This window comes from Lampetra fluviatilis, chromosome 6 (assembly GCF_964198595.1).
Source record: "Lampetra fluviatilis chromosome 6, kcLamFluv1.1, whole genome shotgun sequence".
Taxonomy (NCBI): Eukaryota; Metazoa; Chordata; class Hyperoartia; order Petromyzontiformes; family Petromyzontidae; genus Lampetra; species Lampetra fluviatilis.
Genome location: NC_136280.1, coordinates 13,412,774 through 13,429,100, shown reverse-complemented (window position 1 = coordinate 13,429,100; position 16,327 = coordinate 13,412,774). Strand labels below are relative to the sequence as shown.

Sequence of the window (16,327 nt, the reverse complement as noted above, 5' to 3'; positions counted from 1 at the left end):
ATTTGGCTGCTCTAAATTTATACATTATAAGCCACTTTGTTATCATTTGTGGCCTCTGAAAAAGAGCTTATAGCTCAGTGGGCTTCACCTGGTAAAATAAAAATGGTTAAGTTAGTTAGTACTTCAGTAGTGTACTGCATTCGTAACGACATTTATGTATTGCATTGAGAAAGATGGAGTACAACGGTAACGATGATGAACAACAGTGAATGATTTTCTACCTTGGTAGCGTTTATGACGAGCTACAATTGTACATTTCGTTTTAGTGATGTGCCTGATACTGTGCAACGCTGGGTAGGCTATGTGGATTTTCATGTAATTTTAAATATATTTTTTGTATTTCATGAAAGGCTTATTAAAATTGTAACTAATTATTAGTTTGTTAAAAGCCAAGTCCGCCCCTGTTTTTGTCTTTTATCTTTTCGTTTTACACACCATTACAACTATAGATTTGGTGATCTGTGCCTAACGCCCGACACTCTGTACACTGTGTGTAATTCCGAGACCAGTCGCCCGAGCAAAACCGGATTCCGAACTCCACCCCACCTGGCCAGGCCCACGGGCCCGACCCTCCCCATAGCCCGTGAGCCTAGCAGGTGACGTCGAGGTCCAAGCCCGAGACCAGGCCTCACTCCCTGGGATCGATACGTCAATTGTTAAGAGATGCATGAGAAAACCAGCGCCACCGCCCCCCCACGCCCCAAAGAACAGAGCAGGTGCGATATTCACCGGAGAATGACTCCATGATGCTGACATGGTATATACTTTATTCACCCAAGACAGTGAAAGCGCTGAGTTACCTACATCTCAGCGAGCCGACATAAGATCCAATCGCCACAACAACCAGGTACAACCCAACATCGTCAAGGGCATTGTTCCGCACACACATAAGCAGCATCCAGGCAGGCAATACGCACAAAACTCCCCCGTATAGCCTTTAACATACTTTTGGGGCAAGTGCTGTTAGCGAGCATCTATGAAGGTCAGCACGGCATACGAGGTGATGTGGCCAGTACCAAGCCTGACCGCCTTTGTCTCCCAAGTGGCAATATTTATACACCGCACCAGGTACTCATTTGAGGCCGAGTCGATCTAGGGGGAAAAAGCACAGGTTCAGCTAATCTGCCACTGGTGTTGGTGGCCATGAGAGGGAATCGAACTCGGGTCAATGGGTTTGTAGCGCAACGCACTAACCACTACGCCACCACTCCCCACATATATACCACCACACACACACACAGAGCTTACTCCTTTCACTACTGAGACAACTTCTGTTAAAGGGCACCTATTAAGGCCGAGTGCCTATTAGATGCTCGCTAACACATGGACACGCCCTGAAATAGACGTATGAATGTGAACGCATACACGCAGATACACATGTGAGCACAATGCTTGCAGGCACACACGTTACAAGCTCACGTTGATGCACGCACGTTTACACGCCACAGGTGCTCACCAATACCATGAACGTCTTGTAAAAACAGATGCTCAGGTTTGAAATGCCTTCTCCTTCAGTTTATCTCATTATATCGTTGTTCTACGAGTTTATTTTTAACAGCGTACGTGTAATAGTTTACTTTTTAAAAATATCACGTGCCATTTTTCATGCACGGTAATCGCCATGCGATTAGAAATGGGTTTTAAAAACTCCCAGCGTCATTCGAGCTCTAGAAAGCCAAGGATTCCCACTCTCCCCGTTGCTTCTCATATCACCACAACTGCACAGATTTCGGCGTCAAGATCCAATTCTTTCGCCACCATGATTCACTGAACCCTTCATGATTCAGGTTAAGATTCAGTTCAAGAGCCAATTTGTCTCATTCGTTCCATTAGCCTGGAGGAAACACGAGATAATTTACGCAAATGAGAATAATTGATTTGTGCGCCCGTGACCCAACCTTATATCAACAAATCATTGCATGCCTACCAGATAGATGTTTGTTTAGAGTTTGCAATGTAACAAAACTTTCTTGAGAATTTAAGTTTAAAATAAAGGTATCTTTTTGGTTCTAATTTGATAGATTTTATTCTGTAGAATTTTCCTTCAATTAATTGAAATAATCCTGGTACCTAGACCACACACTCAAAGACACACGCACCTGCCTTTTAACAAGCACACGATGTTTGTGAACACACAGTACATGCGCTACACAGCCCTTGGCAAACGTAAAGTTTGAAAATGCACAGTACACACACACCATGTAAACGCACACACGGATGCACACACACACAGATATACATGCCTTGTAAACAAACATCTTGCACACAATGTAAACACACACACACCTTAACAAATGCAATGTAAAAAACACGCACCTTGTACATGAACGGATTAAATACACAACTTGACAAATACGTAACACTCAGACGCAGACGACATGCACAATCCTTGTACACAGAAACAACAGACACAGATGCACGCACACACACACACACCTTGTACACATGATATACACCCGCACACGGTGCATAGACACCAGGTGCACACACTGAAACAAAGAGCAGCACAACCCAGCTCACCAGCGCGTCCTCATAGGTCACTACAACCGGTTTAAAAAAATACTTAAAACATCATCGTGGTCATCATCATCATGGTCATCACCATAGTTGCTACATCTTCAGTCCATTAACCCCAGTTCCTGAAAAACAAAAGGAAAAAGGGAGAGGATCAGTGAATTTGTAAACAAGCATCACGCAGCTCAACATAGCCTCTTGTGAAACATTCATGCATCCGTGTCAGCTCTGGGTTCAGAGTTCAACGGCCAGATGTCACACGTGTTTAAAATGTTGATTTTGTATGATGGAGATGAACAGTAATGAAGGCAACTAAACACGTAGGTTTTGCTGCCAATTTAACAATTTATATTTGATTTTCAGGTAAGGCCACGTAATAAATTGGCCAAATTTTCTGTCGTAAGATCTTCTGACATTGTCAAACAAATAAAATTGTCACAGGTACAAGCACTTCACTTGAAAAATTGTGGTTTCAGCTCACTGTAAATTTGAAAAATAAAAAAACAAATTCAGCAATTATATACGACGTTTCACTTGAAACCGCACAAAGCATTTTCAGGACAAGATTCAGGGAGTCAGAATAACAGTCTCCCACAGAAACACAAGCCAAAGATCATTCCTATAGCCTGAACAGACTGTTGGGGTAAGTGCTGTTAGCGAGCACCTATGAATGCTGGCATGGCACACGAGGGGGTGGGTGGCCAACACCATTCCCGGCCGCCTTTGTCTTCCTAGTGGCGACATTTACACATCGCACCAGGTACTAATTTCAGGGCGAGTTGACCAAGGGGAGGGTCCAGGACCGGTTCCGATAATCGTCAGATGTTGACCATAAGCAGGAATCGAACTTTGGTCACCGGATTCGTAGCGCAGTGCGCTCACTGCTACACTACCGATCCCTAAACAACAAAAAACCACCGCTGCATGCGCTCTGCCGTAAATACACACAAACACGCGCTTCTATATAGCATCTGTCAGGCACCTGTGCGCTGAACTGTGGTAGCACGAATGCAGCGCGGTGCATCGTGGAGTTGTAGTAGCGCAGCTTCATAGCCACCACCTCCTCGTTCGTGAACTCCCGCAGCGGATTCCGGAAACATGTATCCTAGCAACCGCGCACCCATAGCGACAACATTACGCTTAGTGATGGGGGCAGTGATAAAGACAGGGCACAGGGTGAGAGGTAAGGGACAGTGTTAGAGATTTCAATAGCGTTATAGAAAGGCGTCAGTGTTGAGATAGCAGAAAGTGTTGGAGATAAGGACAGACATAGTATTATTGCTATAAATAGTCAGTGTTTGGACAAGATTAGAGTTAGAGTCATAGGCAGTATTAGAGGTAAGGGACATTGTTGTAGATTGCAACAGCGTCAGTCTGGGGCCGTTACGAGATAGCATGAAGCTTGAGGAGATAAGGACAGTCACAGATGAGCATTGCAAAAAATTGGGTCACAATGTTAGAACAATACCAGTGTTATAAATATTGGCAGTGTTGGAGATTGAGGTAATGAGAGGCAGTACTAGGGTCAATGATATGGCTATGATTATGGTAAAAAAACAGGGCTCGTATCAGTGCCCAATAATGATAAGCATTACGAGAGATTGTGCTCACATCAAAGATATGGATAGCAGAGTAATAGTCAGAGCCATTTCAGAACTAGTGTAATGGGGTCACAAATAGGAGTAGCATTAAATCCAGACCAATGTTATGGTAACAGTCTCATGGTAATACATGTACAGCCCTATTTCTCAATCCACTGCTGGATGAAGGCTTTCTCACGTCGCGTGGATCATGAGGGTTATGTGACCATACTTCACCACGCTGGTCAGTGCAGGTTAGTGACGGTGATGGGGCATAAACATGGGCGCATAGCACAGAACTGATTTTGGTGTACCACCCTCTGCTGCCCACAAATTACCCTAGATGATTGACCAGCGGTGGGCTCATTGTAAAAGCAGTAGCTCAGAGTTGCACGGTTCTACGCAATGTGGCGATAATAATAATGATGACAGTTCTCTCGTGTTTGAGATTGTGTACTGCGTATTCTTTGGCTTGATGTCCGATGTTTTGCTATACATGCTGGGAGCTTCTTGAAGGAAGTAATGGAGCAACTCAAATTCTCCCTCGATTATGCAAAGTTCCTGGCTGCTGCCAATGTCTGATGTAAACCAGGCAATGTTATTTATGAACAGCAGCCGGGAATTTAATATAACTGAGAATACGAGCTGCCCCAAATCGTTTCCTGAAGAAGCTCGCAGCACATGTAGTGAAACGTCAAACACCGTGCAGCACAAAACGTAATACAATCCATAAATAAGTGAGAGAGCTATGTAGCACAACCGCGAAAAACCTACACCATGATAATAACATCAGTAATAACAGCCAGCGGATCGTGCGCGTGTAAACTGACGAACCTTGTTCTTGGAGCATAGCGTGAAACCGATCTGGCCGCACGGGTATGTGGGGATGGTGCAGTAGGCGTAGGCGACGGTGGGGAAGAGGGAGCGGCAGAACCCGGTCACTTTCTTGATCAGGGGCAGATGGATCCACTGGCACTCGCCTGCACACAAGCACACGCGCCCCCACCATGGTTAGCCTGCATAAACTAGGGTTGTTAAAAAAACAACCTCTTGCTTAACCGATTACTGGTTCCTAAATACAGGGACCGGTAATCGTTTTCAATAGAACGTTAATATGGATGGCACCGAATGGCATTGCGGTTACCGGCTATGCAAAATAAAGATGTTAACGACCCTCTCGCAAGTGGCATGGGCACATGCCATTCGAGAGCAACTATCACTGCCGGGCCTGTATGCGTGTGCGTGGTGGGGTGGCGATGTGGCCTGCTCCACGCACGCACGCTCCACTGTCCTTGTCTCCACTTTGCTTGTAGTGGCCCGTGATGAGGTCGCTCATCTGCATGTATGTATGTATGTGAAACTTATTTCGCACCATGCATAGCCAGCTGTGCTAATCGGAAGTGCGGCAGGTGGAGCGGTTGCGAGTGGTATTTGGGAAGGGGCCACAGGAACACGTTGCCATGTGCCCTGCAGTCTCTGACCTTCGACCCTTAGCCCATGGTGTCTGCAGTGGTTTGGGATTGACCGATGGGGTCAGCCGTGATGGATGGCAGGGAGCGCAGCGCGATGTGTTTGCATTGATTTCACAGACGTGTGCATTTGGCGTATATGTCAAACCATATGCATTTGGTGTGTCAAAGCATATGCTAAAAGCCAGCTGAAGGACATCACTCAATGTATACATGTACATATTGAGAATAACCCCCATCTGTCATCGTGAAAAGGAATGTGGATTACATGGAGAGTTGTGTACGAAGGATAACATACGCGAGCGTTTTTCGGAGGGATCGTACTGTACTGAATTTCTGCGCGTGCCAGCTAAAATGAAGAACAGTTGATCAGGCGGGCGCTGGACGTGTTAACCCAAATCAGTGCAACACTGTTGGGTGAAATGTTCAAGCATGTGACACACATCGTAGGATTGCAGAGAAAGGACCCCTAACATATCTAAAGCCAGAGTGGTGAGCCAACAGTCAGGGGGGCTTCAACTAAAGCTTTAACGGAAGTGGAGAATAAGGCTGCAGAGACCCTGAACAAATGGGGGGGGGGGGGGGAAATTGTCAATCACCGACTGCCAACTTCATAAGTTCAACGGAGGTACAGCAGCAGCAATTCATCAAGCCTCACCTGAAGCGGTCACGCGCCTTTCAAACTTGGATAAAAAAAAATGTACGTTGCTACTCAGAGCTATACGTAAGAAGAGAATCTGGACAAGTAAACAGTGTCTGGCGAGGATTGGAGTGATGAGCCAGTGGAAGGCTCAGAGCTCAGGGCCAAAGAACTCATGGTGGGAAAATCTATATTCCGTTTTGCAGTTGGTTACAAAAAAATTTAAGATGGCCCAACGAATATGCAACTTTGGGGATTGTATCCTTGGAGAGACAAAGCGAGCCCAAGACAAGCCTCAGGGGGATGCAGTTATGGAGCTTAGGACAATTTACAACTTGCCAATTGTACTACTGTTCATTGTGGTAGCAAGTGTGAAGCCATATTGTGATGTCGTTATGCATGAATAAACTTCAGTGGTGATCTGAAAACCCGGGACAATAGATCATGAATGTCTTATTTTCTTACAACTTAAATTTTGTCTACCGCAATATTTAAAATCGTGAATGTGTTTTTTGTGACAAGACCATGGGGTTGAGGGAAAGCCCCAGAACTCTATACACACAAGACTGTATAATCTTGATTTGAAGCTTTCGTGACTGCAGGAATCCATATACTTTGGTTCTTTCGGTAAAGTTACGTGGGTAGAAAAATAACGCCGTGATCTATTATTAGATCTATTATTATTCTACCTACGTGACTTTACCGAAAGAACCAAAGAGTAAAGACTGTACAAACTACATTCTTGGTTCTTTCGGTAAAGTACATAATAAAAATACATGTTTTATATTTTATTATTTTATCATTTCCCTTCTACGTGACTTTACCGAAAGAACCAAGAATATGAATCCCTGCAGTCACGAAAGCTTTAAATCAAAACTGCATAAACTGTTCTGTTCCAGAACTCAAGACTATTTCCCCTAGTTAGTATATGCCGACCGTCTTGACCATGCACGCAGGTGTGCGTAGGTCACACGGGGGATCTTTGCCTGTGTGTTGCATGTGTATGAACGCGTGCGTATGCGTGTGCGTGTGCGTATGCACCCTGCGTGCACAAGATGCCGCCCTCCTTCAGCGCCGTCTTCATCAGCTGGAAGTAGCTCTCCTGAAACAGTGACTCAGCTGGGCCTGAGTCAAAAGTGGTAAGGTGCACACAAAGAAACATTAAGATACACACACAAAGATCCCCCACATAGCCGTTAATAGACTGTTGGGGCACATGCTGTTAGTGAGCTCCTATGAAGGCTGGCAACAGCACACAAGGGGGTCCCCGGCTGCCTGTTTCCCCGATGCTGATGTTTATACTCTGCGTGACGTACTCATTTGAAGAGGAATCGACTTAGGATAGGCCCAGGACCGGTTCTGATACTAGTTGCTACTGTTAGCCATGGCCGGGAATCACACTCAGGCCGCTGGGTTAATAGTGGATTGCACGAATCACTGTGTTACACTCCCCATAGGTACGCACAAACTGACACACACACACGGAAAATGCGGACACGCATACAACACAGACATGCACACACTTGCACCTCCTTCATATCCAATATCTTATCTCTAACTGCACTATCTCCCATCATTATCACTCACCATTTGCATAAATGTCCTACTTTCTATCTGCCTGTGTCAGTGATGGGTCTGGTGATGTCAGCTGATGCGTCAATACCTGAGTTACCCCGTCGATAGCCTCAAGTTACTGCGTCGGCGCTTACAGTGCCACAAGTGACCATCAATTTCATTTTTGTATTGGTGCATCTGCTGTCAGCGACTATCAGTGTTGGCAGGGGCATCAACGACCTTGTCAATGACTGTCAGTGACTGACTGTGCCAGTGCTGTGGGTGGTGTTGGTGTGCGCGTGCATAGGCACCGATGGGGTCACTGGAGTCGGTGATAATGACGTCAAATGAGTCCTTGTTCTCCTTCATGAACTTGAAGCCATCGCCCACGTGTAGCGATAGCTTGGGGCTCGCAAAGCCCAAGCTCATACCCGGAAGGAAGCGCTTGCTCACTTCAATCACCTCCTGCACAAGCCCGGGCACGCACGTGCAACCACACACACACACACAAGTACATGAATAAAGATCTGCTTATGCACATGGATATGCAATTGACACACACACACATCTGTGTGCTACTTGTGTCTACCTGGGTGGAGTGATAACGTCTCTAGATGGACTCATTTTGATACGAATACCTGGTGCGATGTGTAATTACCACCACTGGGGAGATAAAGGCAGCTGGGCATGGTGCTGACCACCCATCCCCTCATGAGCCGTGTTGGCCTTCATATGTGGTCACTAACAGCAATTGCCGCAACAGTCCGTCTAGGTTATACGAGGGATCCAAGTCTTTGATTATACGCGTGTTTATGTGTGCGTACATCACCTCGTCAATCTCGCACTGCACCACAGACTCAACGGCCGGGTGTTTGATGACCTCACGCAGAACTCCGCCATCGCCTCCTCCGATGATCAGCACCTGTCACGTCGTGCAAGAGGCTGTGTCACAGAGGCTGCATGTCATAATAAGGGGCACCCACGCTTGCGAGATATTAACTACCTCGCCTGGTATACAGGAGGTCGTGGGTTCGATCTCGACCCTGGTACCTGTATATTTGGAGTTTGCATGTTTCTTCCATTGGTCGCGTGGATTTTTCTCCACGTCCTCCGGTTTTTCCCTCCACATTTAAAAACATGCGTATAGAGTGTTTGGCCGCTATACATTTTCACATAAGCCACTTCGTTGAGCTATAGTTTGTGGCCAGGTTACTTAAAAAAAATGGCTCTATAGCTCAGTGGGCCTTACCTGGTAAAAGAAAAACATTATTGAGTTTAGTTTTAGTTTAGAGCAATCATAATGGCCATGTGAGAGAAATTAGATAGCACAGTTGAGATCCAGAATTCCCGTCTCTTGGTATGATGGAGACTAGGCTAGAAACTCAAAGGTGTGTATGTACATGTATTGCGGGTAGCGGTGGCATAGTGGTTATCGTACTGCACTACGAACACGGCGACCTGAGTTTGATTCCTAGCCTCAGATGATGTCAGTGGCAACAGATATATATACAGATTCTTGGAAAAGCCTCAATCGAATCAACATTTAAATAGTACCTGGTGCAGTGTGAAAACAGCTCTGGGGAGACAAAGGCTGCCAGGCATGGTAGTGGCCACATTAACCTCTTGTACTTTGCAAAAGGCTTATTTAGATGTGCACTAAAGGCTGTACAGGGAATATTAGTCTCTCTGTATGCATGTGCATCATGTGCCGGTATGTGAATGAGTACGACTGGAAGCATGACGCTCGCCACACAACCCGTATATGGTGTTAGCTTTTATAGGTGCTCACTAACAGCACTTGCCAGAGCAACTGAAAGGCTCTTTGGCGGATTTGTGTTTGGCTGTGCACGCACGTACATGTGTGTGTGAGGGGAGCGGTGGTGTAGTGGTTAGCGCGCTACGAACCCAGCGACCCGAGTTCGAATCCTGCTCACGGCCAACACCAGTGACGATTATCTGAACCGGTCCTGGGCCTCCCCTACGTCGACTCAGCCTCAAATGAATACCCGGTGCGTAAACAATGCTACGGAGGAGACAAAGGCGGCTGGGCATGGTGTAGGCCACCCACGCCGTCGCGTACCGTGCCGGCCTTCGTAGGTGCTCGTGAACAGCACTTGCACCTGCAGTCTGTAAAGGCACCACGGGGGATGTGTTTCTGTGTGTAAACGTACCCGCTTGGGATCAGGGTGCGAGTTGAGGGGCAGGAGAGCGATCATCTCCTGGTAGGCGAACTCATCGCGCTCCGTGCACTGGATGCAGCCATCGAGAACCAGCACCGTCCCATACGACTTACTGAGGGCAACAACGCGAGATTGCTCCAGTCAACCGTCGCTACACGAAGTCAACCGTCACTACATTTTGTCGCCATAGGCAATCACCCTCTTAACATCGGAGCACAGACAACCATCACTACACAATTATCCACCACTCCACCAGCTCCACCATCAACACGACAATTAACTATAATTGTGTTGCTGATCGCTGTCAGGTCAAACATAATCAGTGTTCCGCCAGAAAAGCCATACTCGCCTACGTCAACCAAAACATCTATTGTTTGTATATCAAACGTTTTAATTATACTGTATATATTTCATAAGTAAAATTGTAACACGACCATCCTTAACACAAGTTGTCTGCTGCTTTTAAATAGTAAAGGAGGCATAGACTCAATAGTATGCATCCTGTTCTGGACAACCGTATAGCCTGGTATCCGCCACAAGTATGTGGAAGACTGGCTTTAGGGAACCAAACATAAATTGGCACATTCCCCCCAGCACCCCACCCCACACTAATTTGACGACTCCTATTATTGTCAACAATATACATTTTGAATGCACACACTTGGCATCGAGTCGTGTGCTTTTTTCTTAAAACGTACTATCCGTAATGTAATGAACATCAGGCAAGCCTGGCAGTTGAGTAATACATGTGCATTTTAAAGCCCCTGTGCAAAGCTGACAGTCCCACAGAACCGGTTGCTCACATTAATTATTAATAACACGACTGTGATTCAGATTAATTCCAGCAGTGAGTGAAGACTCGTATTGTGGCATTGACAACGCAGGGGAACCAACCGCACCACTTAAGATTCATTCTGCGTATTCCGTCCATAGACTCCAGTTAGACACCGTCCAAGATCTCAAGTATCTACAGATCCTATTGTTAGAGAAATTACAGTATATCCAGACTAGTATTAGACACCGTCTTAAGACTCCAGTGTATGCGGACTAAGCGTTAGCATTTGCCTGTCATAGGAATATGGGATTTTAACTGCGCCATTGTGGTTACTGGGTGGGCAGCAGAGATCATTGATTGCAGCAATATCCAAAGTCTCTTATCTACAGACAATACTGTCAAAAACCGTCTGCAGACTCTTTCTCAAAACTCATGGTAGGGCAGCCTGTGATCCAGCACAGGCTAGAGTTGGTAGCTCGAGTAGATTCGTGAAACACCCAAAAGACGTTGGGCTGAGGTCGTCAGAATACAGAAAGCATTGCAACTGGGTTCATGAACTTACTGGTGCAGACCTTTGAGCGTTATTCCCTCGTGTTCGTGTTTTTTCTCCCGGAATCTACGGTTCCTCCACATGCTAAGCACTCATTAGCATACTCGGTCAAAATTACTTTAATTATCCGTGCTTTCGTGGGTAATTTACAGCAATTATCACTAATTATAGCAATACGATATATTGCGTTATCTCTGGTATTCTTCAAGGCAGTTCACATACTGTTATTTTTTTTACTCAAGTCTCTACTCACTGTAGCGTCACCGTTCCGTACATACTAAATTTAGTTCAGTCTACAGATTTAATTACACCAGACGCAGCGTATAAGATGCAGCTATAATATTAGTAGTTGTGCAATATTCCTTAAGGACCCGTACTCCTTATCTGCAGCAGAAACGCTTTTATTTTGCTTGCGGTGCTTTACGCAGCACGGACCCTCCCCCCTTTGTAAAATAAGCCGGGCAACTGGTTAAACGGGATCACCCGCGTAGCAAATCAAAATAATTCGGAGATAAACTAAAACTTCTGTACAGCCAGTCCACACAGTGAGATATATTTAAAAAACAGGTTAAAGCAAGGCCGTAATTATAATAAAATTTGCCCAAGATGTCCCCCCTCCAATATATTGCTATAAAATAGATTTCTGTTTATATCATTGTGGTTATGTTTCGATTTAAAGCTTTCGTGACTGCAGGGATTCATCTTCTTGGTTCTTTCGGTAAAGTCACGTAACGTGACTTTACCGAAAGAACCAAGAAGATTGTGGTTATGGTTGTACTTTATTAATCCCCAATCTCTGCCATTACATACAATGAAACAAGAAAAGGTAAAAAAAGAAAAAAACAGAGCAATGTAATACAATACACTATTAGACATTATTGTAAAAAGTCCATCCCATGTGTTAGTGAATTTTTTTTTATATTTTAGGCAGGAAATGGCAGGAAATTATTTTTCAAATTTAGAAAAAAAAATTTCTGGGGGGGACCCCCTGAAAGATTTGGTCCCCCCCAATGTTGACTCCATGGCTACGGCCTTGGGTTAAAGACAACTACAGTAGTTATAATAATAGTGTACACGCCCCGCGCAATGCGTCCCCACACACTCTGGCTCCTAGCCCGGTTTGGCACGAGTCTTGGTGGCAAGAAGGGAGTGGGAAGTGATGAAGACGACGCCGCCGCCACTGACAAACACGTGGCACACGGCGGCATGATGCTGAATGGGGCGAGGGCGGGGAGGGAGTGCTTAAATGGGTCTAGGATTAGTTATATGCGTAACGTCGCCAAAATGTTTGATACTGCACCTTATATACTGTACAGTATATGGAAACAAGACGAGAGGAACTCCTACAGCTGTGTACGTTTGAAACGCAAATGGGTAACAAGGTTTTTAATAAAATTCTACTGTTCCACACTTGGTACAAATCGGTAGTGTGTCTACTTTCACTGTGACACATCTACAGTATGATATAATGGCATGTCGAGCTCTCAACTCGCTCTCTCCTCCCCATGTTTAACTGAACTTTAATTTCCCTGCCACCTTTTTATTTCACGACCTTCACTGCCGTTCAACTCCGTCCGCCGATCACAACTCCACGTCACACACACGAGCTGAAGGTCCGATCCGCTCATTTGGTGCTGTTGGTACAGATTCACATTCATCACCACGATTCGGGAGTCTCTGTAGCTCGCTGTTGTAGTGCAACGCATCCTTTGCCACGTAACCCATCAACTCCCCCACCCCCATTATACTTGAGGTCATAACTTTGTTAAAAAGCGGAGTACGTTTCACTCCATATGTTCACGCCGTACCGGTTGTGGGGGGTTCTGTGACCATACTTCACCGAGCTGGTCGTGCGCGGGCTAAAGGCACAGGCATCGAATATACGACAGCATAGCGGATACTTTACAACAATAGATTCTCTTGTTGCTGCTGCTGCTGTTGTCCTTTGGCGTCCACAACGCAGACAACAGCCGCAGGGGCGCCTATGACAACCACCTGGCATGCGTGGCGTGCTCACTCGTCAAAGTGCTAACCCAGGCTAAACCCGCTGAGCTTGCGAGATCTGGAGCATTACGGGGTGATTTTACGATGGGTCGAGTTAGTTCGGCAGGGCCGAGCGGAGAAAGTAACAGAGTTTGGGTGGGGGGGGTCGGTATCGCGCCCGGGCACAGCCGACCTCGGCCGGCGGGAAATCTATCCGAGCACCGGTGAGCCGCTAGGCCGCACCTCATTAAACCGAGACCCTCCTCATAGCCGGGTACGCAACTCAGGGGCACGCACCTCCTGAAGACGAGGATGTCCTGGTACTTGGATCGTGCGCTGTGCAGGACCTCCTCGACCTGCAACGAGAGCGCCTGGCCCGGCCAAAGGCTGCTCGTCTCCGTGAACCATCCGTCCCTGATCGAGTCCATCGCCGCCGCGGAGCCGCGAGGGGGCAGCAGCTTGCAACGCGATCGATTTATGGGTGGAGCTTCGTTCTCTTCCTGAAGAGGAAGATTCTTCCTCTTCAGGAAGAATCTTCCTCTTCAGGAAGAATCTTCCTGAAAAAATTTTCAAACAATAATTGTTTTAGATTTTTCTTATTTTATTGTTTCCCTTCTACGTGACTTTACCGAAGGAACCAGCTTCCAGAAGACGTCTTTGTGTTTTTGCGTTACTCTAACTATTCCTATTCTTTGTTCTTTCGGTGAAGTCACGTAAAAGAGGTAATAAGAAAACACAAATCAAGTCATGACTTGACCTGTGCTCCCTTGACAATAAAACACAAATCAAGTGATGACCCAAAGTGGTTGATAACATCTTTCCAATGATTGCTGAGTTTGTATCCATCCTCTCGGTGGAAATTGTGTCTGTGTCTGTATATATGGATGGCTACCTGAACGAATCTTTGTTGATAGCCAGTAGGCTTGCAAAGTACCATCATCTTAGAGAAATATATTTCCTATAAGCCAACCGCGTTAAAATAATGATCAGCCACGGCAGAAGTATGGGTCCTACCGTGTTTCAAATCTCCCTTAAGCTCACAAACACGGTCCGAGACATATTCTTGGTTCTTTCGGTAAAGTCACGTAGAAGGGAAATAATAAAATAATAAAAATAAAACATAATAAAACAAATCTCACGACGTTTCGGCCACAACGCAAGCAGCCATCCTCAGGTGAAGAACAGGGCTGTCGGAAAGACAGCGTCCTAATGAACACTGCTAAGCTTGGCAGCGTATTTTTAAGCTGGGTCAGAAGAGGAGAGAGCCTTGACAAAGGAGTTTACATTTCGATTTAAAGCTTTCGTGACTGCAGGGATTCATCTTCTTGGTTCTTTCGGTAAAGTCACGTAGAAGGGAAGTAATAAAATAATAAAAATAAAACATAATAAAACAATGTAATAAAATAATAAAAATAAAACATAATAAAACATTGTTTTATTATAAAAATAAAACATAATAAAACATTGTTTTATTATGTTTTATTTTTATTATTTTATTACTTCCCTTCTACGTGACTTTACCGAAAGAACCAAGAAGAGGAGTTTACATATCAACAGAGGAATTTAGCATATTGATGACAAATGCAGATATGGGATTAGTCACTACTTGTGGAATGTGTAGGTGGTGGGGGGTCTCAAAGTCATATTATGCTAGTATATTATGTAAGATTAGCAGTGATAAAGGGAGGGAAATAGGATTAGCAGTAATAAAGGGAGGGAAATTTTTATAGTAAAGAGCTGCAGCAGCCAAACCACCGCGTATCAAGCTCGTGCATTGTGTGGGCAACAAAGAAGGAGTTTTTAAAGAAGATATTACACTATTATACTATTTATTATTATACAATCTGCTATAAACCATACCATTGACAGTCACGTGAAGGTACTAAGAGGAAGCAAATAAATATGTCAATGGGAGAGCGGGTAGCTGGAAACTTGCAGTGGAGCAAAGATTCCGATCCGTGAAGAGAAAACATAAGCTATATCGTCAATGCCAGCGAATGTAATGCGGTCTGAAAGTCACCGTAAACATGAACACAATTGTAATAAAGGTCGTTGAAGCGACTTCCGGAATCCGGTCTTTATTCGTCTTTCATTACAACACTCCTTCACGCTGCTGACAGACAGCGTGAGAGGGATAGAAAGAGAGAGACGTGCGCAGCCACGTGGCAGCCTGGACCCCCACTCTCGCGTGGCCTCTTCCCTTCGTTCGTTCCAGTTCTGACCACGTGTTGTTCGTCTCCACCCCTATTTGATACCCGGGTCACGTGGTACGTTTCCACCAATCCTGGTTAGCCTCTATGGAATCTTCCAGACTCCACCATAGGCTCCCGGGACCACGCCCCCGACTCATCTCCCCATTGGCTGTGGCTAAAGTCAGCAGAACCAATCCTCTACTTACAGCTGTCACCTTTCCATTACGTCAGTGCCACGCCCCTAGGCTTCCCCCCATTGGCTATGGACCAGGACCGGCAGAGCCAATCATCGTGACGAGTTGTGATCCGTCAACGACCCAGGTATATCCTCACATTACACAATCAATCAAGACCCGAAATAGTTTATCACGTCCTTCCAATGATTGCTGAGCCAGAATCCATCTTCTCGGTTGAAATTGTCTCTGTGTTTGTATATGTCGATGGCCTCATGAACGAATCTCTCATGGTAGCCGGATGGCTTGCAGAGAACCTCCGTCTTGGAGAAGTCAATGTCAGCTTTAAATTGAATAGGTCCGAGACATGTCGCTTAGTTTCCCCAATGTAACTGCTGCCGAAGATACAGCTTAGTTTGGAGACGCCGGGATATTGCATGTCAAGGATTTTGTCCTTCACAGATGGGATTAGATCACGAATTTTATGTCCTGTGTTAAATCGGACCTGGATCTTGTGTTCATGGTCGGAAATCTTTTTGGTTACCCCTGCTATGTATTGCAAGGTGAGGGTTTTGATTGGATCCTCAGATGGCTCCTTCCTCTTGGTTGGGGTGATGGCTTTGCGTATTGCGTGGTCAGAATATCAATTCGCCTTGAGAGCTTGGTGTACGTGTTTGAGTTCACTGGTTAGGTGTTCATGGTCGGAGATACATTGAG

General features: G+C 45.5%; 1 protein-coding gene across 1 annotated transcript; it reads right to left on the bottom strand.

The window, feature by feature from the left end:
* Positions 1-718: 718 nt before the first annotated feature.
* Positions 719-13,726, bottom strand: SRM (spermidine synthase). The gene is made up of 8 exons (XM_078857784.1): positions 13,543-13,726; positions 9,929-10,049; positions 8,587-8,679; positions 8,069-8,222; positions 7,245-7,328; positions 4,929-5,074; positions 3,497-3,619; positions 719-2,639 (listed from the first exon to the last, which is right to left on the bottom strand). Exons 1-8 carry the CDS (start codon positions 13,671-13,673, stop codon positions 2,619-2,621), a joined length of 873 nt encoding a protein of 290 aa, XP_078713910.1. The 5' UTR covers positions 13,674-13,726; the 3' UTR covers positions 719-2,618.
* Positions 13,727-16,327: the final 2,601 nt, after the last annotated feature.

What these genes read in the sequence shown, in the direction of transcription:
- SRM (XM_078857784.1), bottom strand. Translation starts at nt 13,673, where the DNA reads ATGGACTCGATCAGGGACGGATGGTTCACGGAGACGAGCAGCCTTTGG. An exon ending in CGCACCCTGATCCCAAGCGG is followed by an intron (nt 8,680 to 9,928) that starts GTACGTTTACAC and finishes ACGACGTGACAG; the next exon opens with GTGCTGATCATCGGAGGAGG. An exon ending in CGACTCCAGTGACCCCATCG is followed by an intron (nt 7,329 to 8,068) that starts GTGCCTATGCAC and finishes CTTTTGACTCAG; the next exon opens with GCCCAGCTGAGTCACTGTTT.